At 47.4% G+C, this 25,357-nt stretch overlaps 1 protein-coding gene across 1 annotated transcript in view; it reads right to left on the bottom strand.

The window, feature by feature from the left end:
* Window positions 1-491: 491 nt before the first annotated feature.
* Dtn (transmembrane protein 132C dtn) overlaps window positions 492-25,357 on the bottom strand; it is a 58,928-nt gene continuing 34,062 nt past the window's right edge. The window contains exons 8-14 of the mRNA XM_077679496.1: window positions 24,688-24,893; window positions 21,727-21,820; window positions 16,859-17,131; window positions 10,679-10,873; window positions 6,502-6,705; window positions 5,201-5,569; window positions 492-1,956 (exon numbers count right to left, since the gene is read on the bottom strand). Of these exons, the coding sequence (XP_077535622.1) occupies window positions 1,123-1,956; window positions 5,201-5,569; window positions 6,502-6,705; window positions 10,679-10,873; window positions 16,859-17,131; window positions 21,727-21,820; window positions 24,688-24,893 (2,175 nt within the window). The 3' untranslated portion in view covers window positions 492-1,122. The remainder of the gene's footprint in view (window positions 1,957-5,200; window positions 5,570-6,501; window positions 6,706-10,678; window positions 10,874-16,858; window positions 17,132-21,726; window positions 21,821-24,687; window positions 24,894-25,357) is intronic.

Genomic DNA, 25,357 nt, shown 5'->3' on the forward strand with positions numbered 1-25,357 from the left:
AGAGATCTAAATACACACGGTTTCCTGAGATCTTGAGTAAATAAAAGAGTGTGTAAATAAATACGCAACGTCTAAACGGTATGCTTAACAAAGTTGCATGACAGGCGCTAGCAAGAAAAGTATCTACAAAGTTATACACGTTATACCATATATATCTGAGGCAGTAACGGAGACTGACTTAGATGTTAAAAGCAAAAGAGAAAAGAAAATAATAAGAATAAGAAAGGGTTCGGGTCTCTTGTGACTCATGGGATGCACTTCAAAAACGATGGCATCATAATCTCTTGATGCCGATTGGAAACATGCACTAAGTGAGGCCTACATCGAAGGTTGCCTCAGTGCACAATCTCATGTCACCATCACTGATAACCATAGGGACCGTCCCCTCCAGTCACAAGGTTGCCGCCGCCTTTTCAACTTTTGCCAACTGGAGACAGGTGTCATTACAAAAACGCCGGCATCTTTGACAGCTTCAAAGAGCAAAAAAAAAAAAAAAAAAAAGCAGCTAGCATGATGTACTAGTAGTACTTACGACCCGTTAACTACACCTCACAAAACGAAGAGAAGAAAAATTGGAGGAATGCCCTTGGCTTCACTCACCTGCTTGACTATCATAACCGCGACAGACGAAAGAAGGGAAGAAGGAAGGAAGAAAAGGAAGCCGACTGCCCCCCCGCCACAACACCAATAGTCACAGCACTGCACTTCGTATCCCCCCACCCAGGCACAAACGAGATTTGTCACAAAGCTGCTCATCACAAATGAGTCCACAAAGGGGCAAGGGTTTAGGGGAAGGGCACTCGCCGAGGAGGCCGCGTAAACGACTCTTCTGACAGCGGGTTAAGAAGGGGTAACGGGGGCAGCAAAACATCCCGCCAGTTGATTGTAGCTCTCTGCAGTAAGCCAAAGGCAGCAGCGCAATAAAGAAAGACGAAAGAAAAAAGTAACAAATGAGCAGCCAGCCCTAGAGGAATGCACAGCGGCTGCTGCTGCTTAGTGTTTCAAGTCCATCAAGCTGCCTCTCGGGGCAGCATGTTTCCTTGCCCCTTGGTCTCACAAGAGACGGCTAGGAGATGTCGGTGGGGAAACATCACCGGCGGCGATCTGTGGTGTTCCCCCCAGCTAGGCGCTGGACTCCTTGAGCGAGTCGAAGTACTCCACCAGTTGGTCATAGTTCATGCCCTTGGTGACATCCTCCCACTCGAGCGTGCTCCCAGGCTTCCCGCTGGCCCTGGCCTTCACAACCTTGCAGATCGGCGGAGGCAGGATGACACCCCTGCTGGGAGACATGGACTTGGATTCGGGCGACGGGGTCGTCTTCGACCCCCCGCCCGGAGACGTGGTCTTCGTGTCGGGTGACGACGCCTTCGATGCTGGAGAGGTCGACTTCGAGTCAGGCGAGGTCGTCTTCGAGCTGGGAGGGGAGGTTGTCTTCGAGCCGGCGGGCGAGGAAGAGGAGGCGGTCTTGAAGCTGGCTGGCGACTGAATCCGGACGTGCGGAGACAGCGCCCTCTGGTGGAGGCGGCCGTTGGCGTGACCGAGAAGCGGTGCCACGTCCTGGAGCGAGTCGGTGGCCGGACTGTTGTTGCGTGAGGTCGTCCGGTGCGGGGGCACGGGCGGTGGCCGCGTGAAGGTCAGCATGGGGTTGGTGCGGATGCGGGGTTGCGCCCCGCCGCCCACCCTCTTGACCCCGTTCTCGGGGTCACCGCCGGATGGCGCGAGGGGGGGCGCCGTGGTGGGGGCGTGGGGCAGCGATGAAGGGGGACTCTTGGAGGGGCGGTCCTCGGAGGCCACCAGCGCTTGGGAGCAGCGCGTGTTGACGGAGCTGCGTTCGAGCGTGGCCCGCCCCAGCCAGACCCAGTCGTGGGCGCTCGACACCGGCCGGCGCGGGTGCGATGACGACGTTGGGGCAGCAGCCGTCGTGGGCTGCACTGCGACGGCTGCGCTGGCTAATTCCTGTGGCAGGGGCAACAGACACATCACTGTGACATGATAAAGATTCGGCAAAATAAAAAAACCCATTTTTACGCATTAATTTGTATTTGCAGCTTAAAAATATTGAGAACGATACAGTAACAGCTTGACAATACAGAAATCTGAGTAGTTTGGACTGCATGCTTGGTCCTAGTGATAAGGCTTCATACAATAATACCAAGAAAGAAAGCTGGCACTAGTTTCAATGCAAACTGGCACGAAAATGAAACAACGATGAAAACGAAACTGGCCGCATGATCCAATCGACAGTACTAGCCGCAAGCCACCAAGAGCCAATACAAACCCGCTTGTGCTTATCGTGTGCACTGTAGCAGACATTTGCAGTGCCTGGTTCCTTTCCAGGTATTACTGTTTGAAACTCTATGGTCCCAGCTAATGTGTGTTTGTTTATGATATGCAAAGACAAATGACCTTTGATTAAAGCTTTTTCATAGCACCTTTCACTCTAAAACTGGAATAAACTACGACCTTAAAGGAGCCATGAAGACAAAATACAAGTTTGTGTTATTCGAAAGATTTCGTGTTTAGTGTTTTAGCACTAATCCGAATGCAAATGATGCTTTATTCATTGAGAAATTAATTAATGCAAGTTAAAATTTTGATTTTCCCACTAAATCAAGTGTTTTCGTGGCCTGCAATGACATCACCGGAACCGACCGCTCTGCAGCCGATTAAGAAACCTTGTTTACCGCTAGTGAACCTAGATGGCGCCACCATACCGTGGCAAGCCATTTTCTGCCTTTGGTTTGTTTTTGACCGTATTTAAACCTGGCCGCAATGCTTGCGATGCTCGGGTCAGCTTTGGTGTTGGGAACTTTATAGGCTTAGCATTGTGGTGAATATTTGATAGCCGCTATCTGTACAACTGCAAATGACCATCCCTTACACAATTTTTCACCACACTATCATCCCCTTTTTCGCATGTGGAGTTTTATTTTGGCGATAATTGCCATTTGAGCGATCGGTGACCAAGACATCTGTCGTGGCCCGTTTTCATTCTACCGCACAGGTGGCGCCATCTTTCGGCCGCTCGCCGCACCGCGGTGCCAGCAGTGCTGGGTCGGAGCGCCGAACGTCCACTGCCGGTCAGCGTAGGCTTAGCATCGCGGCAACTATCTGATCTCTGCTTTTAAATTCAGCGCTGATAACAATCCCTAGCACAATTTTTCACCACACTAACATCTACTTTCTCGCATGTGGAACGTCTTTTCCACGATCAGATTGATTGGAAGAGTGGTGACAAGCTGTTGCTATCACGGTCTGCGCCGGTTCGAGCCGCAGCAATATTAAAAAACAGACGACGGCGAAGACGTCGCCGGCCTAATCGCCTCATCTGTGGCCAAATACATTGTTCTGTCTGTCTTTCTGTCTGTTGGGTGGCAGCGACTCAGCCGAGTCTGACAAAGCCGAGTCCGACAATTCAGACATGTCGACTGCACGGGCAAGTGCGGACCAATTGTAGCAGACGATGTGGCAAACGTCTCTGACGTCACGGAAACTGTGACGTCACATTCTCCATTCTGCATTCGAACAGCCGTTTGGCGCGCGACGACCGAATTTGAAACTGAGGGGAATAAATGCGTTATAATTAATTCTACGCTGGCGGCTGACTGCTTTTGGTTCACTTTTTGTAATTACTGGACCAATAGGTATTCCTTACACCATAAAAACCGAAAGTGAGAAATTTAGTGTCAGTACCCCTTTAAGGTCGCAAGAAAGAAAAAAAAAAAGACGAAACCAGCTATCAGACCCAGCGCACGCTACCTGCTCTCCTCTAACTTAGACACAGAAAAGAAAAAAATAGACACGCATTAGTTGAAGCGTTCCGGTCGCACTCCCGTGATAACCGCAACTTCCCTCAATCTTGGCAAACTTTTGAAGCTAGTGAGCCACACGCACAATAAGTTGTTTGTATTAGAACGCTGTCCAAATAAGCAACTGCCCTTTCCCTTTCCAACTGGAAATAGCGAGCAGCGAGCCTGGAGGTTTCCATTACCTGTACGTTGCGCTGATAAACAACCACCTTCGGCAATGCTAATGCAAGGCAGGGTTGGAAAAAAAATCCATCTTGCTTTCTTATCACATTGAATCAGCGGCATAAGCAGGGCATTTTCTCTCCCTGCCGCATCCGTTCTTCTAGACGCTAAGAAATGCAGACATGCTCCCTCAAAAACACAAACACAAAGTAAGTTAAAGCCACCCTCAAGGTTTTGCAGGACGGCGCAGCAGCATCTGATGTGAAAAAAAAAAAAAAAAAATGAAATAAAGATCGCACCTCTGTTTTAAACTTGCATTTGTTTGAGTGATGATAAACAATGAATCAAACAAAGAATGAAGGAAAGTTAGGTTTCGATGTGGCTGGCATTCAACATGTTTTGTTTATAGTGCGATACCACTTATAGTGTGGATTTTTGCAGTTCCCGCAGCATACGTTATAAGCAGTCTACACTGTAGCTCTTTTCAAACTTGTTTGCTGTTGATGATTATTGATTATGAGGTTTAATTTGTCGACGCTTCGCAGGTGATGAGGCGTGCCGTAGTGGAAGGCTCTGGATTAATTTTGAACGTGCACTGAAATGTCGAACTTACAGGTGTTTTTGCTTTTCGCCTCCATCATAAATTTGTTTGCTGTTGTTGTTGGCTGTGCATTGTACAGAGTATCTGGTGCTATTTTTGCTTTTGTTGTCATTGTGCAACCAACTGCACTTTGTGTTTTCCTGTACGATTTCTCCACCCTCCACTGCAAATGCTAGCAATGGCTCATTGGTATGATGATAAATAAGGTGATAGATAGATGAAACTTTGCTGGCAGGGGGCTGAAACAGCAGCCTATAGGAATGAGGAGGAGGGAAAGGAAGGGCTCAAATGATGCCCAACTTACAATGCCATCCTCGCGTGCTAAATCCCAGAGGGAACACGGGGTACGGTTGATGTCGGTAAATACATAGGGCTCTTCGACTATCAGCCCCGGACTCACCGCGGACTCACTGAGAAGCAATCCGGTATCCATTTTTCCCACATTATCCTATGGTACTATGGGAAATCCTTGGATCATGAGGAATCCTTGGACTATGGGGAATCCTATGGGGAGTCCGTAGACTATGGGGAATTCTATGGGGAATATCCTTGGACCACCCGTACACTATTCGCAGTGAGCCCGACACTGTAAATTCAGTAACTAAACAGGGTGCACTGCAGTACGCACGGGGTGCTTCTGGTACTTGACGGCCAGCACGGTGCAGCCGGTGACCATGACGGCAGCGGCCAGCCCGAGCACGCCGAGCAGCGCATACAGGCCCAGCTCCAGGGGGGAGGCCACCAGCAGGCCGCCTCCACGGCCTCCCCCGCGGGATCCGTCGGCCGACAGGGCTGCCCGGTTGTGCTGCGCCTGCACCGAGGAGGCCTCCAGCGCGTGGTGCTGGTTGGGCCGGTCCTGGTAGGGCACCGCGTCCAGGCTGCCCCCGCTTCCACCCACGGACGAGGAGGCAAAGCGGGCATTCACCCGCGCACGAGCCCACGCCAGGGGTGCACCCCTGTGACGCCTCTGGCACGCCTCGCCCACCTCCAGGCTCAGCTGCGAAGCAAGGTGTCATCGACATCGTCATAATCCTCGACGCACCCAGAACCACCACCCCTCACCGTTATCACCACCACCACCACCACCACCACCACCACCATCATCATCCCAACCACAAAAGCTTATACAAAAGTCACTTTTTGAAGATGTCAGCTTAGTAATTTAGGTGAACAGACCTTGATGATGATATGTGTGACATTTCCCCTTCCAATTCACTGCTTTGCCTCTGGAAAATTCTGTTCCGCAGCATAAGCTGAATACAAACAGCATAAACTTTCCCATTCATCCTCAGTTTTTCCTAACTTCTGCCTACAATGTACCGAAGTTAGATGCAACAGTGTGTAGTGAAAACAGTGAACAAAATGGCACCTCCTATCTACCAAAGATTCGGTAACACTGCTCTTGCATCACCTACAGTAGCAGCTCGCATTGGTCATTGTGGGCTGCAGCACCATTTCTAGCAAATCATCTAGCATCAGTAGGGTGAGACTTGCATGCTACTTAAAACCAAATTAGCTTTCCTCACGTCTCTTCAGTTGCTTATGTGCTTTGAATATGAAAGTGTTATTGCTTCCTCTTGCGATATGTAAGACGACTACAACTAAGTGCCCCCACCAATTTTTCTTATCATTGTGTTTTATTTAGTGTTATATAAACCAATAGCCTCCACTTCACACCACTGCTTTCCCCAAATAAATTGTTTCTGTGGCTGCGGTGCACCTCTTCTCTCCATCTGCTACCATCCTCGAGGCTTTTTGATACCGTCTGGCTGTCAACAGTCAAAAGCAGCAGTTCAGCCAGGAGGCATGCAAAGCTTTCGCATTAATTAAGAAGCAGCAGCCAGTATCACGTCAGTTGAAAACGAGGTCGGTGGGTGTGCCCCAAGGTAGCGTGCTGTTCCCGCTTCCCTTCTTTCTATTCCCCCTCACCTGCAGCAGGCTGCCCTGACCCTGTCCGATGGCCACGATGCGGGGCCTGGCAGCCAGTCCGCCCGAAGACGGGGCCGCGGGGGCCAGGGCCACCACCCCAGGGTCCAGGCTCTCGGTGAGCAGGCTGAAGTCGGACTCGGGCACGTCCGTCAGCGGGGTCCACGTGCCGTCTGAGAAGCGCAGCGTCACGTCCAGCAGGCCCTCCTGCACGTCATGGCAGTGGCCAAGGGAAGCTCAGCAGCACACACACAGTCATTAAAAGCCAGACACGAGCAGATGCGGTGGAGAGCACTCGCGGGCTATTAACTCTTTCCCTGCAATGCATAATCACACCTATCAAGCTGACTGATGATTTCAAATCTCTAGTTTCAAAATCAGTTTTGGTATTGGTTTCTGTGGGGAAAACATCCATGGCGCTACTGTGCTAGCGCAGTCACCACTGCCACAGTGCCTTAATCACATGGTACTTGCCTTCCTGGAAAGCAGTGCACTGCTCAAGATGTCCGTAGGGTTTCCACCTGCCTGGTTTTGGACTGGCCTGACCGGTGTTTTATACAGCGGGCCAGTTGCAGGTCAGTACCTAAAACTGCACAGTACTGGCCAGTTTTTCAGCTATCGTGCCACAGTTATTTCGTTTTTGGTGTTTTGTAAACCTCAATTCAGCAACTACAACAATAAATGTGTGTTGACAAGCTGCGCAAAGACACGTGAGCAGAGAAAATATGCAGGTGAGTGTGGTTCCTGAGATGGAGGGGGACCACAGGGAGGAACGACACAACAAAACTTGCCGTCAGCAAGTGACGTTACTTTTCAGTGTGGAACATTCAGAGCAATAACCAAACGCAGTGTCTAGAGTTACGTCCGACGGAACCCAGAATTGAAAACTAGAGTTACGTCCGACGGAACTTTAAGCCAGTTTCTAGAGTTACGTCCGACGGAACCCAGAATTGAATACTAGGGTTACATCCGACGTAACTTTAACTCTTTCGGGACCGCTCCATAGGCGATCGATCACATATGATCGATGGTTTCGCGAGCCTGCAGATGGCAAATTTTCGCTCGATGGAACACCTAGCGACATCTAGGAGATAGTTTGAAAACTGGAGTTTTCTCTTTTGTGAAGTTTCTTTTTTTATCGCCAGGCGGCAACGCGTCAGATATTTTATTCTGACGGGCAGTGGTTTCGAATGTAAACAAACATGGCGTCATACTCGTGCGAGTGCGATAAGAAATCCGCCTCGTCTCGGCTCGCATATCTTCGCCTTCTACTGTGGATTTTAACGATGAGAGTGGCATTGAAGAGTCGAAATGCGGCTTTAGAGATCGGATTTCAGCTCGAGTGAGGATTCGGGTGTCGATCAACCTGGAACATCACATCGCGCTCAAAGGTGGGTGTTTGTTTCGGTTTCAATTGGCTCTGGAGTAGGTATGTGCGCTCGAACTATGTTCTGGCTGGTTTATATTTATTCGCTAGGGTGTTAACTACCTATGGTGGTGATCTCCTGCCACCAGCGCAGAAACGGATTAAGTTTTCGCCGAGACAAGAGCCCGGCGTGTACCTGGGCGACGACGTAGCCATGGCCCTAGTGCCAAAGAGATCACACACAAAACAAAAAACCAGTTACACCTAGCCGCATCAAACTTTTTCAATGAAGAAACAAAGCATTGTGTTAGATTTTGTATATCCTGAAATAATTTTATTCTTTTTTAATATTTTTATATTTAAGCTTTTTTCTATATTTTTCTGTAGTTTTTTTACGAAGTTCTTAGTTTCAGATTTTTTCATGGTTCTATCGTCAGTGTTGAAGTAAAACTTGGTATTGTATGTAAAAGAACATATAATTAGCTGCATTTTGGTATATGCTAAGGCAGGATGGTGCCTTTGGTTTATGTAAAAAAAAATTTGTACCGAGACCTCCCTTTTTCATCACTTTTTCCGGCGGTCCCGAAAGAGTTAAGCCAGTTTCTAGAGTTACGTCCGACGTAACCCAAAATTGAAAACTAAAGTTGCGTCCGACAAAACTATAAACCAGTTTCTAGAGTTACGTCCGACGGAACCCAAAATTGAAAACTAGAGCTACGTCCGACGTAACTTTAAGCCAGTTTCTAGAGTTACGTCCGACGGAACTTTAGGCCAATGTTCTGAGTTACGTCCGGCGAACGTAAAGCTTAAAAAAAAAATTACAGCTAACAGCACCAAATACCATGACGCTCCATGTAATCTGTCACTTGTACGATACACGACGTACGATGTACGATGCAGCGCTGTAGGTTCGAATCCCAGCTGGGTTGATGGATTTTTCAATTAAATAATTCAAAAATTTTCTGTACTAGTCCTTGTAGACTTCTTTCCATATCCAACATTTATAAAGTTTACTGCGTGGTTTCCCATCTACTGCATGCCCACCTATGTAATCTCCGTAAAATGTACATGCAAAAATTAAGCTTGGGTGTTTTTAATGCCTGGACGAATATGTGCGAACCATTTCCTTCAAGAGAAAATTTCAGCTTTTCACTTCAATATCATTTTGCTGGCATCTGAATATAAAGTGACTGTTTGCCCCATATCACAAATGGGAGTAAAAACCACCCACTCTGCCCATAATAGTAGCGACTTTGATAAAATACGTTTTTCATTAATCAGCCAGATCAGTTAACTAAAATGTATCGACATTTTTAATTCTGTGAAGAAATAAAGGAGTACCAGGGCATTCGCTTTATTATCACTAATCAATTATTTATTATTAGTGGTAGGTAATTGATCGATTAACCTTCCGATTAATCGATTAATGCTTTAGTCACGATTAATTGTTTTAACCAGTTCAAGCATCTGAGCAACAGAAAGAAAAATGTCATGTTGAAATTATACGCAAGCATGTCGAGTATCATATTCGTGTTCAAATAACCCGCCTTACGTCAAGACAGAAAACGATGCCAGTATGCGAAAAGATGGCAGTGATTAAAACCGAAAACAGACGGGAAAATAGCTACTCAATAATATTTCATCGATAATGATATTTCATGGTACAGGGCAAAATTTCAAATAAAAACTACAAATATACACGGTACAAAAAATGACCAGTGGGCAATTATACATACCGTTTTGCCGTTGTATAAACTATTTCTGTAGTAAGAAAAACGCGATTAATTGGCGCCATCGGCACTCATGGCGGGCGCTGATGTTCCTGTTTCTAGAAAAAAATGTGAGTGACGAACGAGCTGATAAGCGTTGCGTCCGCATCATGCGCCGTGATGATGACGTACTTACCTCATCCGGAATGTGTCTGAACAAGTGTATGAGCATATTGATCTGATATGTACTACTACATGATTATTTTTGGTCATTTTTTTCTAAAAAAACCACACAACCGAATAATCTATGCATAATCGAATTAATCGATGCCAATTAATCGGGTTGAAATATTAACTGACACCCAACCCTATTAATTACTCTTGAACCATGTAAATTGGTTCAAGAGTCTTCAAGAGCTGTAAATTTTTTGTGCTTTACGTTATGCCGGACGTAACTCAAAACATTGGCCTAAAGTTCCGTCGGACGTAACTCTAGAAACGGGCCTAAAGTTCCGCCGGACGTAACCCTAGTTTTCAATTTTGGGTTACATCGGACGTAACTCTAGAAACTGGCTTAAAGTTACGTCAGACGTAACCCTAGTTTTCAATTCTGAGTTCCGTCGGACGTAACTTCAGAAACTGGCTTAAAGTTCCGTCGGACGTAACTCTAGTTTTCGATTTTGGGTTCCGTCAGACGTAACTCTAGACACTGGGATAACCAAAACCTCAATCGCTTTCAGAACAAGCATTATGTTGATTTCTCTCTGCGAAAAGGCTACAATAAATGGCATTGCATGTCAAATAAACATTGTGTCTTTTTTTCAACACAAATCAACCTTCTATATACCCCCCCACACACCCTTGAAGGGCCGTTTTTTTTTAGGGGTGGGGGGAAAGGTGGCAACCGTAGACATCAGTGCCTCCACACCATACTTCTTGTAGTACACCTGTACTTGTTTGTCAAAAGACGACAGTGAATTTTCAGTTTTTGACAGACAACAATGCCCAAAATCGACCCCAGGCGCAGATGCCCCCGTGACTTCTCGTGCCCTTTCCCCCCACTCCCCTAGTCCTCGCAGCGCAACGCCACTTCCCGATTCCTTGCCTGGTAGAGGGAGGTGAGTGCCTGGCTGGTAGAGGTCCTGGCAAGGAAGACCCCCGGGGCAGCGCCCTCGTCGGGGAGGACCTCGAGGCCGATGCCCGTGACGAGCTGCACCTCGAGGCGCACCAGGCTCTCCTTGTCCGTGCTCACCCGAAGCTCGCTCGCTCCCAGCACCTTGCCCGTGATGGGCGACAGCACCTGCACCCGAACGCACCCGTGAACACAGCAGGCGGGAACACAGCTGGTTGCAGGGCCGGAGGCCCCCCACAGACAGGTTAATTTGGGCCGCTTGCAGTGCAAAAAACGGACACTGCTTATGATGTTCAAATGCAGAACCTCGCAGATGTGTCTGGAGGTAACAAAAAATTGGCTGGCGATCACGATACTCCCTAATGCCATATTTGGGCGCAGCAACAGTGCACTGAGGCAGCACTAACTCGTGGGTTCTTTCGACGGCAGAGATGATCAGCCTCTGCATCAGCGGCGCGAAGTGCATCTCGGGAAGGGACCGCGACCCTTGTCTTAGGCAAGGAATGCAGAGGAGCGCCTCGTGTGGTGCAGGCACTGCTACTGCCCCCTCCCCTGCCCTACCGCACACTTTCGGAGACCGCTGGCTCGCGCCGCCACGGCAAACCACCCTCCCCTCCCAATCTCGCGACACTCTCCTTCTTTGCTTTCTTCCATCATTCGCTTTTTCTTTCACTTGCCATCGTTCACTCGGTTACGCCGACAATGCGGCCCAGCCCAGAAGAGACGGCCGCCAAAGGGCTGCGCCTTAGAAGTTACATTTCTGAAATTGTGTACCGTAAACACGAAGAACGCATGTTGACTTCAGTCAGCTTGTCTATAAATTCCCCGCACATAGCGCCGTCATTTGTGTTTTCATGCTCATTCTACCAGCAATAAATTGCTAACAACCGGCCCAACTCTCAAGTTTAGTTACAAAACAGTTCCACTCAGTGCAGTGCCACTGTGCATGCGACACTGAGTTTAAAGGCAAACATATTTCCGAATGCTTTTTCCCAACACACCACGTATTGCCTTCACTAGCAAAGGTGTGCAAGCAAAACCACGATGAAAACGAAACTGGCAGCACGATCCAATCCGCAGTACTTTCTGCCAGCCACCGTGCACTAATCTGAATCCACTTCTACCCATTCCGGGAGTCTACTGCAGCAAACAATCACAGCGCATGACTCCTTTAGGTATTATTGTATGAAACTCCATCACTACAACCAACGAAAATCTGAAAAATCTCCTAATCAAGTAAATACGGTAACTTCCTGTATGTCAGTTCATTAAAACAATGTTTAACTAAGTCCATATAATTGCATTTTTGAACTTCGAAATACAGTGGAATCTCGGTCATACGAATCTCAAGGGGCGGCAAAAATATTCGTACCACCTAAAAATTCGTATCATCATAAAACGAGAAAAAATGGAAATGTGCCGCGCATGCGGCGGCAACAAGGCGTCGGCTCTTGCCGTGAAGAGGTGCGAGTAGCTTCAGAGACCGCTTCTAACCTTTTGTTAAAACGCAGCTCAAGATGTAAACTAAATTGCTCATGCGGTAAAAAGGAGCTGAATGTGTTGGAGAAAACTGCACTATAAAATATCCGCGCCAAATATCCGCTGCGGAGGTGGCCCAGCCAGCTGCTGCGCGCGCTTTCAAACTGCCGCCCTGAAGAGCGCGCCTCCCCATTGGCGCAAGTCAGCAGGCTCCTCCCACTGCCGCGCATCATTTTCCGAGCGAGGTAGAATCTGACACAGGGGCGAAAATCAGGCTCCTCCCACTGCCGCGCATCATTTTCCGAGCGAGGTAGAATCTGATACAGGGGCAAAAATCATCGACACGGGCGTCAAAAGAACGCGCGCTCATCGCCGACGCGACGCACGCACACGAACTCAAGCGTGAACCGCATGCAATTCGTGCACGTCGGCGTTGCGCGTGCGTTATTTTCACGCCTGCGTCGACGATTTCGCCCCTGCGTCAGATTCTACCTCGCTCGAAAAATGATGCGCTACGCGCGCGGCAGTGGGTGTAGCCTGCCGACTTGCTCCACTGGGGAGGCGCGCTTTTCACGGCGGCAGTTTGAAAGTGCTCCGGACAGCCCCAGTCCCCGCCGGAGATGTTTAGGCTTACCACGGTGGCGGATATTTGATCGGCGCTTCCCCTAACCGCGCGGACGATGCTTTGTAGTGTCGTTTTCGCCCACATTATCAGCTCCTTTACTGTACAAGCGACTTCGTTTGTTTCTTAAGTGGCATCTTAAAGAGCGATCAGAAGTGGTCGGTCGAGCTACCTGCACCACTTCTCGGCCAGTGACGCCGCCATGTTGCCGCCGCGCGCAGCATGCGGGTGGTATTCCCGGCGGCGTCAGCGCGGCTGCAGCGTGTTTTCGTGAGCAGAAAACGCTCCATACGGTTCAAGCTTCAACATAATCGACGCGCATGTGGCGCAGGCAACACGGCAAGGCGACAACAGGATATGTAGAGCGCGGGCCATTGACGGAAGCGAGGAATGTGGAGAAGGCAAAATGGCGAGGGTATTCGCTGTCAGAAATGAGGGAACGCTTGATTGCCACGATTTATTCAAGAAGTATAATACAAAAAAAAAAGGAAGCTAGAGGCACCCGAGCTGCAGCCAGCGGAAACGAAAGGTACAGAGAAAAGAGATTGCAGTGGGAGATAAAAGAAGGGAGGGAGAAAGAACAGGCGTCGAGAGGGCGAAACGTTCGGTTCGTTCGGAAGAGCACCTCCCCACGAGGAGGATTACCGTCAACGGGGGAGGACTAATGCTTTTGTGCCCGCGCACAACCAAGGCCGCACGGCCGCACCAACACTCCCGCCTCCCGTCCACGCCGCAGTCGACTCCTCGCGCGTTCGTTATCACCCGCACCGGAGTGATAAATGCGTACGGATCATCCGAATTTTTTTACATTGCACACAATGCATTTTGGCCGGGGAATTTCGAAAATTCGTATCACAACGAAATTCGTATCAACCGAATTCGTATCACCAAGATTCCACTGTAGTTTGAAAATACGTTGAAAGTTTTCAGATACCGCCATCTGATTCGAACCTGAATCTAATAATGTATCCTTCGCTGCGATGCCCCGAAGTTTCGAATATTCATACAACCCTAAAAATACCTAGACTAGACCTATGCGAAACACCTCAACCCAGCTTGTGCTGTACTACCAGAAGTCTCTGCATGAACCTGCACTAAAGGCCCACTGCACTCAAACCTCACGTTGGTCAAATTTACTTTGAATGTTTAGTACATACCACCAAAACAACTGGGACGTGACTGGGACAGGCAGGAAGAAATGTTTTTTTTTTTTTTTTTTTTTTTTTTTTTTTCGCGGAGATACGAAGCAGACCAGTGGTTCAGTTGAGAGAAAAGGCTTGGTCTAACCCTCTCAAGTGGCCGAAATGGTGGCCAGCCATACTGCTGTGCGGCAAACTCTCTCAAAGATGGCCAAAATTCGACTTGATTGCATGATTTCTTGGGTCACCGAGAGTCATTGCGACACATTTTTTACCAAGTTCTCATCCGCATTTGGTCCTTCTTTTTTTCACGAAAGAGGGTTAGTCAAAGATGATGATGCAAGTGAATACAAAAAATCATATTGAGAGATGATGAAAAGTGTGACCGGTTTATTCGGACACTCGGACGAAAAACGCCATTCAGTGCTGATGATGATTATGTACAGGTGATGATGATGCCGAGGCCATGAGAGCTAGCACTGATGATAATGTACCGATTACGAGGAAATGTCCGTAACATGTTGAAGAGCGCAGAGTCGTGGTGAGAGTGTCTCACAATATTTCGAAAAAAAAAAAAAAAAGATTTTTCAACCCGTGTGTCCCCTTAAGGGGGGACGTGGCTTTCAAAATCAACTTTTTTATTTCTTCGTGGATTTTGATGAAAATTGGCACAGCAACTGGAAATGCTTCTGTGATAACACCATAAAAATTTCAAAGTAATATTTTGAAAACTTTTTTATGTATTAAATTTTCTTTCTGTTCCGCTTGTACCGAGCTTGAGCGGCTTATAAAACACGATTGAAAACTTGTTCGAAGTGCTTTGCATTCCTAAATGAATGGACAAGGTCGTGACAGTTTTAGAATTTTTTTTTTACAACACAATGTTTTTTAGTTTTCATTTTTTTAGAGGTTAATGTGCAATAGGCATGTCATTTGTGAACGATTATTTGAATAAATAAATCACAAAAAACAAATCTGGAAAACCAAGAGTGTCACGACCTGAACAGTTCATCAAGGAATGTAATGCAAGAAACGGAATTAAAATAGACCCAGCGGTCACGAAGAAATCCCTGGTACAAGCGACACAGGTGGCAAAAAAAACTGTTTTGAGAAAACGGCTTCCGAAGTTGCAACATAGGTTTCACATATCAAAAGTCGTCACGGTTGTAGCCTTTCATGTCCTTTTGAACATGGGGCTTCTGGAAGGCCTTGCCTTGAAATTGGAGTGCCTTTTACAGCCTTTCTCTTTCCAGAAAACATCATTTTCAGCTCCTCCGTGAAGAGTACATACCCCCCTTTGCAGACCAAACGGAGGGGGAGATGGGTTTCAATGGGCTTTCAATGCAAAGTAGGTTAGCTGGTTGGCTGTATCGCACTGGACAACCTCCTTTTGCAGTGTTGTCACCATGGCAACAGGTTTTAAGCATTTTTTTTACTTAAATTTGAACATTTTTGGCTTTTTTTATGTTTTATCTTGCCTGGCACAGCAACTTAGTACTCATACGTGCAGGTGTTCATTGCCAAAAGTTTGCATACCACAAGGATGAAAATGAGCTACTTTGAAGCTTGGTAGAGTATTCTGCATAACTCCCAACTTCAATGCAAGAGCATATTTTTTTACTACTTTGGACATTCAAGGCACCCAATATTTCTCGCAGCACAGCCAGTATGCCCTAAGCAATGGTATCAATAATTTCCCTAAAAAAATCACTGTTAAATGCTGCCACAGTAACGTACATTTTTAACGCAGAGAGCATATTTTTATTCCTATATTACTAACTCAAACCTGTTTGCATGAAAATTACAAGTGCACGGGAAATGTTGCGCAAGGCGATATGGCTCGCGCGCATCGCAGCGCACGCTTACCGCGACATATCGAACTTTGATTATACCTGATATGGCTTGTCAGGTTGCTTTTAAGATTAAATCTAACGTCGCAGGCATTAATTACAAGTAATGGCGTTCAATCGTAACCGGTTGCCTAGTCATGTGATGCTCCAATGCGCGTCGGCTATGCCGTGCGGGCCGCAGCGTCTGACGCGTCGACCGTTTCTTTCTCAAGGCTAGCGAGCCCACAGTCAAAACACAGCAATAACTAAGCGTGTAAACATCGCAAATACGACTAAAAGTTCACTTCACGAACCGCTATCGCAAGCGCGCACACCGCGACACCCTCCGGGGTCTGGCGACGGTAGAGTCACGCGCACCACGAAGCGTTCGATGACCTCCGCCTTTCGAGCCACACAACTTCCCGCAATCTGGCTCGTTATCTCTGGCATTCCCATCGCGATAACGTCCGTGTTGAATACCACAGATTGAACAGAAACTCGGCCGAGCGAAGCGGCGAAAATGAACTCAACCCGCTCGCTACGCAGCTCAGGCGGCCGCCATCTTGCGTTGCGCCCGCGACATCCAATCAGCAGGGTCGTTGTTCTGCGCCCCAACCGGAGGACCAACAGCGCTTCAGCATCTATTTCTAGCTTCGTTTGTGCGTCGTTTCTTTTCTGCCGTTTGTGCGTTTGTGAATGAACGAAGATAAAAGAGACGAGCGGTACCGGAAAGACGATCGCTCGGCCGATCTAACCATATCAAAATGGTCGCGCCCGGTGGCACCGTTGCGGAGATAGAGCGCTCCGAAAATTGCCGTTTTTTCGCCCTTTTGCGCTGATAGTTTGTCACCGCGCCTGACAAAAGTATTTTTTTATGCCACTTTGCGACGCTTTTCAGCGTAAAAACTTTGCAGGCGCACAGAATAGGAAACATACAAGCCGAATATGTGGGTTTCAAAAAAACGATGTTTTGGTCATTTTTCCGAAGTTGAAAGCCGCGTCCCCCCTTAAATCTACCTGTAAGTGGAAGACGTCCCACTCCACCCCCCCTCTTCCTCGACACTGAGAGGAGGCTGCCCCTCACCTGGACCTCGGTGCGTCCAGCGCGCAGCCCCCGCACGGTGGTGCCCCGGAGGGCGGCCAGGTGGGCGTCGGCCACTCGTAGGTGGGGGGCCACCAGCCGGGTGACGGCCACCTGGGTGCGCCGGCCCAGCAGGTAGGCCTCCCTCCCCGAGTTGTGGTCCACGCTCTGGAAGCGCGTCAGCACCTCCACCCGCGCCTGCTGGAAGCGCAGCCGGCACAGTGACGGGGACGACGCTCCGGCCGGTGACGACCCCCGGGAACCCGTCGCCTGGGGCTGGGGGGCCAGGGTGGGAGAACCAAGAAGAGGGACATCATCCACCATCCCATTCAACACTACTCATTTCCTTCGGCTCACATCGGCGTCAGTGGAACCCAGTCTTTGTTCTAGGGTGCGCTTAAACTTCGTGCTTCCACTGACCTCCCTGCCAGCCTACATCTGTTGTTCCCTCACTCTGTGCACATTCCGTTACCTACCGCATTTATTGGATTATAAGGCGGTCACAATTATAAGGCAAGGGTGCAGTTTGGAGAGCAAAAAAAAATCGTCATATTATATAAGGCCGGGTCTGACTTTGGAAGAAAACTCGCCTTGTATTTGAATAAACACGGCATGTGCCCCACCAGTTGCCTGCCTCACACTTGAAATGACAATAATAAAGAAGCTTGTGCACACTGATCTACGAACTGCGCAATGCTGGAGACCAGTGAAAAAAGGCTGGCAGGGTGTTCGCACTCAGTGTCGAAGAAATTGACAGCAACAGCAGCTCAGTACCGAAAAAAATTATATGGATGCTTGGAACGTCCTGTGAATGAATGTAAAGGCAGAGCCCTGGTTGGACCTCTGTTTATCTTTCTGTTCAACTTTGTGGTCACGCCCACCGCCGCTTGACCTGCAGCACCCTCGAAGCCCATTCCACTCGCTCACCATCACCAGGAGAATCTTGCCTGCCCAGCCGGTACGTTCCACTCTCAAGTTGGCTTGCATGGCACATGCCTACACCCGTGAAAATGGAAAGAGCATTTCTAGCAAGAAATTAAAATTTCCAGCTTCATTTCTGGGTATATTTATAGATTCTAGCTGCAATCAACAGCTTCTAACTAGAAAAACTGTGAATGATTCCTCTGTCACGGGAATCAATAAAACATGAAAGTGAAATGCGCAGCGAAATCTGCAGCTGAGCGTGATTTTCGGGTCGGCAGCTGTCTTGTGGGTGTGCTTGGTGAGTGACGTCCTGCTGGCGGGTCGCTTCGGCAAAGGTGTACTGGCGTCATTTCCATGACAGATATGACGTCAGTGAAGTCTTGGGGTATCGTGGATAAAACACTTTCGTGTTAAAATATAAAACCCGAGAACGAACAACTTGAGGTATAACATACTCTTTGGTTCTAAAGGTTGCTTCCCCGCATGAAGACCCTGTGTGCAGGGGTGCACCCTTTACAGGCCGCTTGCTTCGTTGTACTGGCATCACTTCCGTGACGGATATGACGTCAGCGAAATCTTCGTGTATCCGGGAATAACACACTTTCGTGTTAAAAATCGTAGTGTAGCTCGAGACGATTATTGCCAGTTTGCGACTTTTTTTCTTTTTTCTTCCAGCTGAACTTACAAATGCTAGCTGGAAGTAATAGCTGCCAGCCGGTACAAAATCTCAATACAGCTATAAATGAGCTACAAATTGAATTTCCAGCTAGAAATTCTGCCTATTTCTGACTAGAGATATTTCTAGCTAGAAAAAATTTCTGGTTCAATAATCCAGCTAGACAATATATATGTTCTCACCTGGGATGTAACCCTCCTCTCTCACTGCTGCTTCCCTTCCCTGGCACAGAATCCCCGGCTCACACAACTTCAATTTTACGATTCCGCGTATCTCACAATAATTTTTGTACTTCACGAGCTACCGGGAACATAGCAACATACTGCTTTCACCTTTATACCTCTCTTCCCCGCAACAACGCAAAGCACTGATTGCCAAACCAAACAATTCTCCAAGATGCAACGTCAACCTACAGTTGCCCCGCACACCAAATAAACTCTCCCAAATTTGAAGCCTGCAGTCGTCTTGGGCCACACAGTTTTCCGTAAGCCACAATGAGCGATGTTGCTCCTCTTAAACTGCCACCATAGTTGTCTCCACCAGGGAGGCCGGCCACATCATGGCCCAACTAAAGAATTTCTGGAATCACCTGCCTCCCTGCCACCAGAGGGGAACAGTTTTTCCTTGCAATGCTGCATCACTATCTTTATAAGGACTATGAAACAAAATACAACGTCACTTTTTTCAAAACAATAAACAGGTTGTACCTAGTGACAATTTTGCTTGACTGGAAACACCGCTGAAGAATTAAAGTAAAAAGGGGCCGGTGTTCATTTAAAAACGTACGTTTTGAGGTGAAATTTTTCAATCTGCACACCCACCATAATAACACGCTTTATCGCTGAAAAATTCTCCATTTTAAATTTCATAGCTTGGCCTAAGTTATGCAAAACACCTTGCATAAGCTGTCATGTTGCACAATATGTAGGTGCATTATAACCATCACCAAAGTCAACTGCACATCAATCAGCCCCATCCTCAAGACTTGCCAAATCGTTAAAACCCTGACACTTCAGAAAAAATTTTTTTAAATACAAAGCATTTATGGATACGCAGTAGCTAAGGAAGACTAGAAGGCTAATGATGAAATACGGCAAGAACTGTGGAGAATCCAAAACAGCCAAGGTAACAAAAAAAGAGTCAAGGCAGATAGAGACGAATAAATGGAGAGAAAAAAATAGAAGCTAAAATGTCATTAGAGATATACAGGGCAGAGAAATTGGACGTCAGAAAGGAAAATTTCTACGATAATTCCCAGGGCAGTCCTTTGCTTTTTGAGGCTAGAGCAGGTTGCCTGCGAACTAAGAGTTTTGTGGGGAAGTATTCACAATATGATGGGGTATGCGTGGTATGCGGAAGAGAAACATTGATTGATTGTGGGGTTTAACGCGCCGACGCAACGTAGGCGATGAGGCGCGCCGTAGTGGAGGGCTCCGGATTAATTTTGACCACCTGGGGATCTTTAACGTGCGCCGAAATCTCGTACACACGGGCGTTTTTGCTTTTCGCCTCCATCAGAAAAGCGGCCGCCGCGGCCGGGAATCGAACCCGCGACCTCGTGCTCAGCAGCGCAACGCCTTAGTGGAAGAGAAACAGAAACTATGCGGCACATGGTGTCGGAATGCGAGGGTATCCATCCAAATCTACAGAGGGAAATATTTGGCTTCCACAAGCCTTAGGATTTAAGGGTAGCACAGATGGAGTTAACTTCAAGTCTCTCAAGGCAATGAAAAGAAGATTAGAATGCTGGTGGATGAAAAGCAGGGAGGGGAATATTGCCTAGGGCAGCTACCACCTGTAACAGAGAAAATAAGCATTTTGTGCCTAATAAGTTTTTTGTGCCTGCCCTAACAGCAGCACTAGTATTAAACAAACAGTATAAAACATAGGTATACAGTAGCCAATTGATTTTTCGGACCTGGAGGGGAACGAAAAAATAGCCCAAATAAAAAAGCAGTTAAAAATTCGTGAGCCGTTACTCCTACAGTCGAATCCCGCTACAACGAAATTGACGGGACGTGCGAAAAATTTCGTTGAAGCGAAAATTCGTTGAGGCGAAATCTGCCCTAACACACCACGGAAAGGCCAGAAAAATAGCCCCGTACGTTTCCGCAACATTGGCAGCATAATACAATGTTTAGAAAAAGGAGTGACGCGCAAGAACTCATGTTTATTTGGATAACAAACATACCAATGGTTATCTGTTTTTTCACCACCCAAAGAACGCGTTACGGAGGGGGGGTGAAGATATGCAGGCGCAAAACGTATCACTGTACAACAAGGCGTGCCCACCGAGCTGATTACTTGCAGATAACTGCTAGGCCGTCGGAAGCCCCCCCCCTCTCGCTTGTGGCAGGAGCAGTGCCATTATCTTATCCTCCGACAGGGCACGGCAGCTACTGACCTTGGCAGGCAAGACGCGCGCGCTTGCATTTAACATGACCGCGCGCCCGCGACTAAGATAGGATGACTAGGCTTCAAGACCAAACACGCAAACATGACTTTTGCTCTTGGCTATGAAGAATGGTTGAAGGAAAACGGCAAGGACAGCTGCTCACAACGCATACATGACGGCACCGCGCCAGCAGCGGAGCACATTCATGCAATTTCAACTGGATACGGATTGGCTGTAGCTCTGGGGCTCCGCCTTGGCGAAGCGGGCCTGCGCCTCGTGTAAAGACGGCCAGCCACATCGTTATCACCATCAAGCAATGGCGTGCGCCTATGAGTTATTTGTTTTGTTTTGGGTGGCGGTGTGGTCGCAACGCGCATGTTTTCGGTGAAACTAAGCGTCCTGAATGTATAAATAAAAAATTACAGATAGCTGGCGCTATGCTTATTTTATTGTAAAATAATTGTTCGAACCCAGCCCAAATCATCTAAACTTTCGTTGAAGCGAAAGCAAGCCAAACAAATGGTTCGTTGTGGCGAGGACTTTGTTGCATTGACTTCTATGGCTAGCTGACGGGGAATTGGAAATATTTCGTTGAAGCGGAAATTTCGTTGAAGCGGCGTTCGTTGTAGCGGGGTTCGACTGTATTAGACAACTGGCAGTTCCTCGGGAAAGTCCGGAATATCTAGCTTGTCCAAATTTTTGGAGCCCGAAAAAATGGTCGACTACTGTATTAGTTTTCTTTTTTTTTTTTTTTTTGGTAAGATGACACGTCATCACCCCGCTACGAAGGGGATACCACTAGCAATCATCGTTATCATCACAGACACAGCACTTGTGATTGGACAGCGATCGTGCAGAACGGAAGTTCCAACATACATCCTGCCAGTCCCACTTCTTTGGGATCCGTCGCTTGTTGCGTAGCCAGCTTCCACGGCAATCTGCGGTCCCTTGGAGGAGCGAATTCCGACACCTGGTGAAATAAAAGGACGGAGAGGAGTGTGGCACTCGCGTTACGCCACCAAAGTCTTCGCAGCCAATGGCAATGGTTCAGTTACGTTGAGACAAAAATTGTCACAATGATGACTCCAGCCGTTGTCCTGATCCCTTCCAAAATAGGCAATGGCACTTTGTGACAGGGGTCAAATTAAGTTTTCAAGGGACGTGATGAATGAAAAGACCTCTCGATATATCACTTCTCCTAGAGAAGTGACATTGAAGAGGAGCAAGAGCAGCACTTTAGTTATAGAGCTCGCAAGTGTACCGTAAAATACTGATCAAGCGCCCCCACCCATGCAAGTGCCCCCCAAGAATTTTCACGGAATTTAGAATTTCTGTACACGACCTCCCACTTCCCGCCATTCCGAAAGTGTTTTTTTTTTTCCAGGCTTTTGGATGCCACAGTGTTCAAAGACGATGCTGAATCCAATACAATCAAAGTCGTTGCTGCTACGAGAACGCGTTACCAGTCATCGCCGCCATTTTTTCGGGAGCGGTTGTCTTTGTTCACTATGCATTCGTACACGGTAAAAAAGGAAGCTCGAAGTAGTGGCCTGGCATCGGAAAAATGGCAGAAATGTGCACCTCACTTCTTGCGTGTTCAAATAGGACGGTTAAACGATACGTGAGTGGGATAAGAACTACGAAGTTTTGCTGCAACAAAACTTCGTTGTCCCCGAGGACCCTGACGAGCTGCAGACCGAGGGCCTGAACCTTATTTTGGGATCGAGTTTTGAAGAATCGTTTTGCGGATTTACAGCGATTGAAGTGAATGTGAAAATTTACGTTTTTAGCATTGCCTAGAAGTGTCATGACTCATAAATAAACATTTTTCATAATGTAGGCTGCAGTGCCTTTCTCGTGATCGCCGCCATTTCGTGCCGCCATCTTGAATTTGGAGCCCGATCCAAATAAGGGCCCCCTCCCTGTCTCTAAGCCAATTATCTACAAGTTTTAGGGGGGCGCTTGCTCGGTATTTTACGGTATGTAATATGTCCTCAAGTTATAAAAATGTCCTCATGCCTTATTAACATTGTTTTGTCACTTTAAGGTGGGACACTACTCTGAAAACAGCTCCATTTAATTTCAGAGTAAACTCTGTGGAACTTGCCAGCCTTGCTGCTTTTTTCCCACTGATTTCAAATATGCCCTTATTTTCTGAGTTAGTCAATTTATTCCCAAGATGAATAGAGATAATTAGTCATTTTTGTAGGCACAATAGACAAAGCAGCGTTAATAACAGAACTGTAATCTTTATATTTTCCAATGCTATGAACACTGGTGAATGCAATAAGATAATCAGTTTTTTTGATGCACCACTTGGAACTAATTTTACACCTCATTAAACTTAGATGGCACCAGTGATAAGGTACCATTTCAAATCCCCATTTCAAACTGGTGGGGGAAACAGTGGAAGTTACGAAAGTACACGAAAACGTAGAAGTACCGATGCGCACTGGTGTTTGTACTGGGTGCACTATGCCTGTTTTACCTGCACAGCATTCCGCCGCTTTCGAGTAGTTGTCTTACACGACACTGGCCGATTGGCGTAAGCGACATTGTCTTACGTGACCCCGTTTGTGAGCATACCGCATGTTTCATGAAACGACTACTTTTTTCCGTAACGAAAACAAGCCAGGAGGTGCTAGTACGGTCAAAAACAAAGCAACGGCGGACAACGATCCGTGGCTGAGTATGGTAGCGCCATCCGAAAGGACTGATGGCAAGCAAGTCTGCAAAGCCTAATGACACACTGGAAGTTTGTTTGAATATGCACACTTATGACTTCATGGCAGATGTCATGAAAGCACACGATTTAGTGGGAGAATCAAAATTTTAACCTAAATTGATTAGTTTCCCAGTGAATACGGCATTGTTTGCTTTTGGACAAGCGCTGGGGGAACTATAAAACACGAAATCTTTCGAATAAACCAAACTTGTATTTTGTGTAGACTATTAGCTTGAAGTTTGCAATAAGAATGGCACCACCGTAATGGTGGCAAAGCAATCTTTCTAACGAAGCAAACTTGTATTTTTTCTTCACGGCCCCATTAAGTGTACCGATCAAGTGACCTTTTCTTGTCAGCGATGAAGTTAAGGGGCGACACTGGTCTTGAGGACCGAAAATTTGCCAAAAAATCAATTTTCTGTATTAATTTTATTTGCAGTATACAGGTCCCAAAAAATGTACCTGCAAAATACCATAGCTGTATCATAAGTATTGACGAAGCTGTCGCCCTTTGAAGTCGCCTAAATTACCATTTTTGTCTATGTTTCCAAACTTCGTGCCCTGTTTTCTCAAAACCAATTTTTTTTTCCCCACGAGGTCAGCTGTCGGGTACAATATTGTGAGATGCACTGGTTCGATTTGTACCATTCTTGCTGTATTTGAAAGCTTATGAACTGAACAGTGCAATGAAACCGCAAAAATGTAGAATTTCTTTTTGCTGGCCCAAGATTGTATACGGTTAGTTTTACAAAAACATTGGTAATTGATGACCTGATAATTATGAAGTTTACAGCGCTTGCAGAAACAATGGTAACACTACTGCTGTGGTATAGTTGCACTCCCTGGTCCTTCTAGGGCACAAAGGGATAAAAGCTATTTGAGTATTTCATAGGTAGGTAATGAAAAATTGCCCGAAATGGAGTGGCATAACATGTTGCACAACACTAAACTTACACCACATAGATGAAAACTGGGAGCATATTTGTGCTCAGGATGCTGAAATACACTCAATGTGTAAATCTCAAACACATAGGTTAAAAAATAACACAAATGTCCTAAAGACCAGCGTCCCCCCTCAAAAGGAAAAGGCGTGCAGCGTGCCCCCGACCGACCTCTTGTCCCCCCGGTGCGGGGTGCGCCAGGCGCGCACTTGGCTGAGCTTGGAGTCAGAGAGGCGCAGGTCCAGAGGCAGCTCGGGCATCCAGACCAGGAAGGCGGCCTGGCCCGTGTACGTGCCGTACTTGACCAGCACCGTGGCGTTCTGGGAGCCCCGCACCTCCGAGCCATCCAGGTACACTGACGTGCATGACGGCGACACCTGCGTGTATTCAATTGGCGCACGCACGCACCACCCGGGTCAGCAAGAAAACAGCCACTGTCATCGCCATATTATTCACTACCACTGTCACTACCATCATCGTCGACAAGGTCATGTATGCTGCAGGACAACCAGAGTTCTTCAAACTGATATATATCGAGTAACTCGGCAGGACAACAGCCTTTCCCAGACTTCTAACCTCTCCTATCCTGTGCCTTCCCAATCCATTCTTTGCACCCAAGTCTACTTGCACTACCCCTCCATAGACTGTTCCTACTTTTCATCCCATCTCTGAAGAGCTGTTCCATTGCACAGCATTGTAGCAGTCACCAAGCAGCAGGACAAGACGTTCGGGTGACACTGCTGAGCCCATGCCATTAAACAATTGTTCCTGCACCAGCTGGTTTGCCCTCACTTTTCGCTCCCCTGTGACCACGGTCACCGCCAACAAGCACATCAGTGGA

Source organism: Haemaphysalis longicornis, unplaced genomic scaffold (assembly GCF_048455015.1).
Source record: "Haemaphysalis longicornis isolate Haplotype H1 unplaced genomic scaffold, Haemaphysalis longicornis Haplotype H1 scaffold_7, whole genome shotgun sequence".
Taxonomy (NCBI): Eukaryota; Metazoa; Arthropoda; class Arachnida; order Ixodida; family Ixodidae; genus Haemaphysalis; species Haemaphysalis longicornis.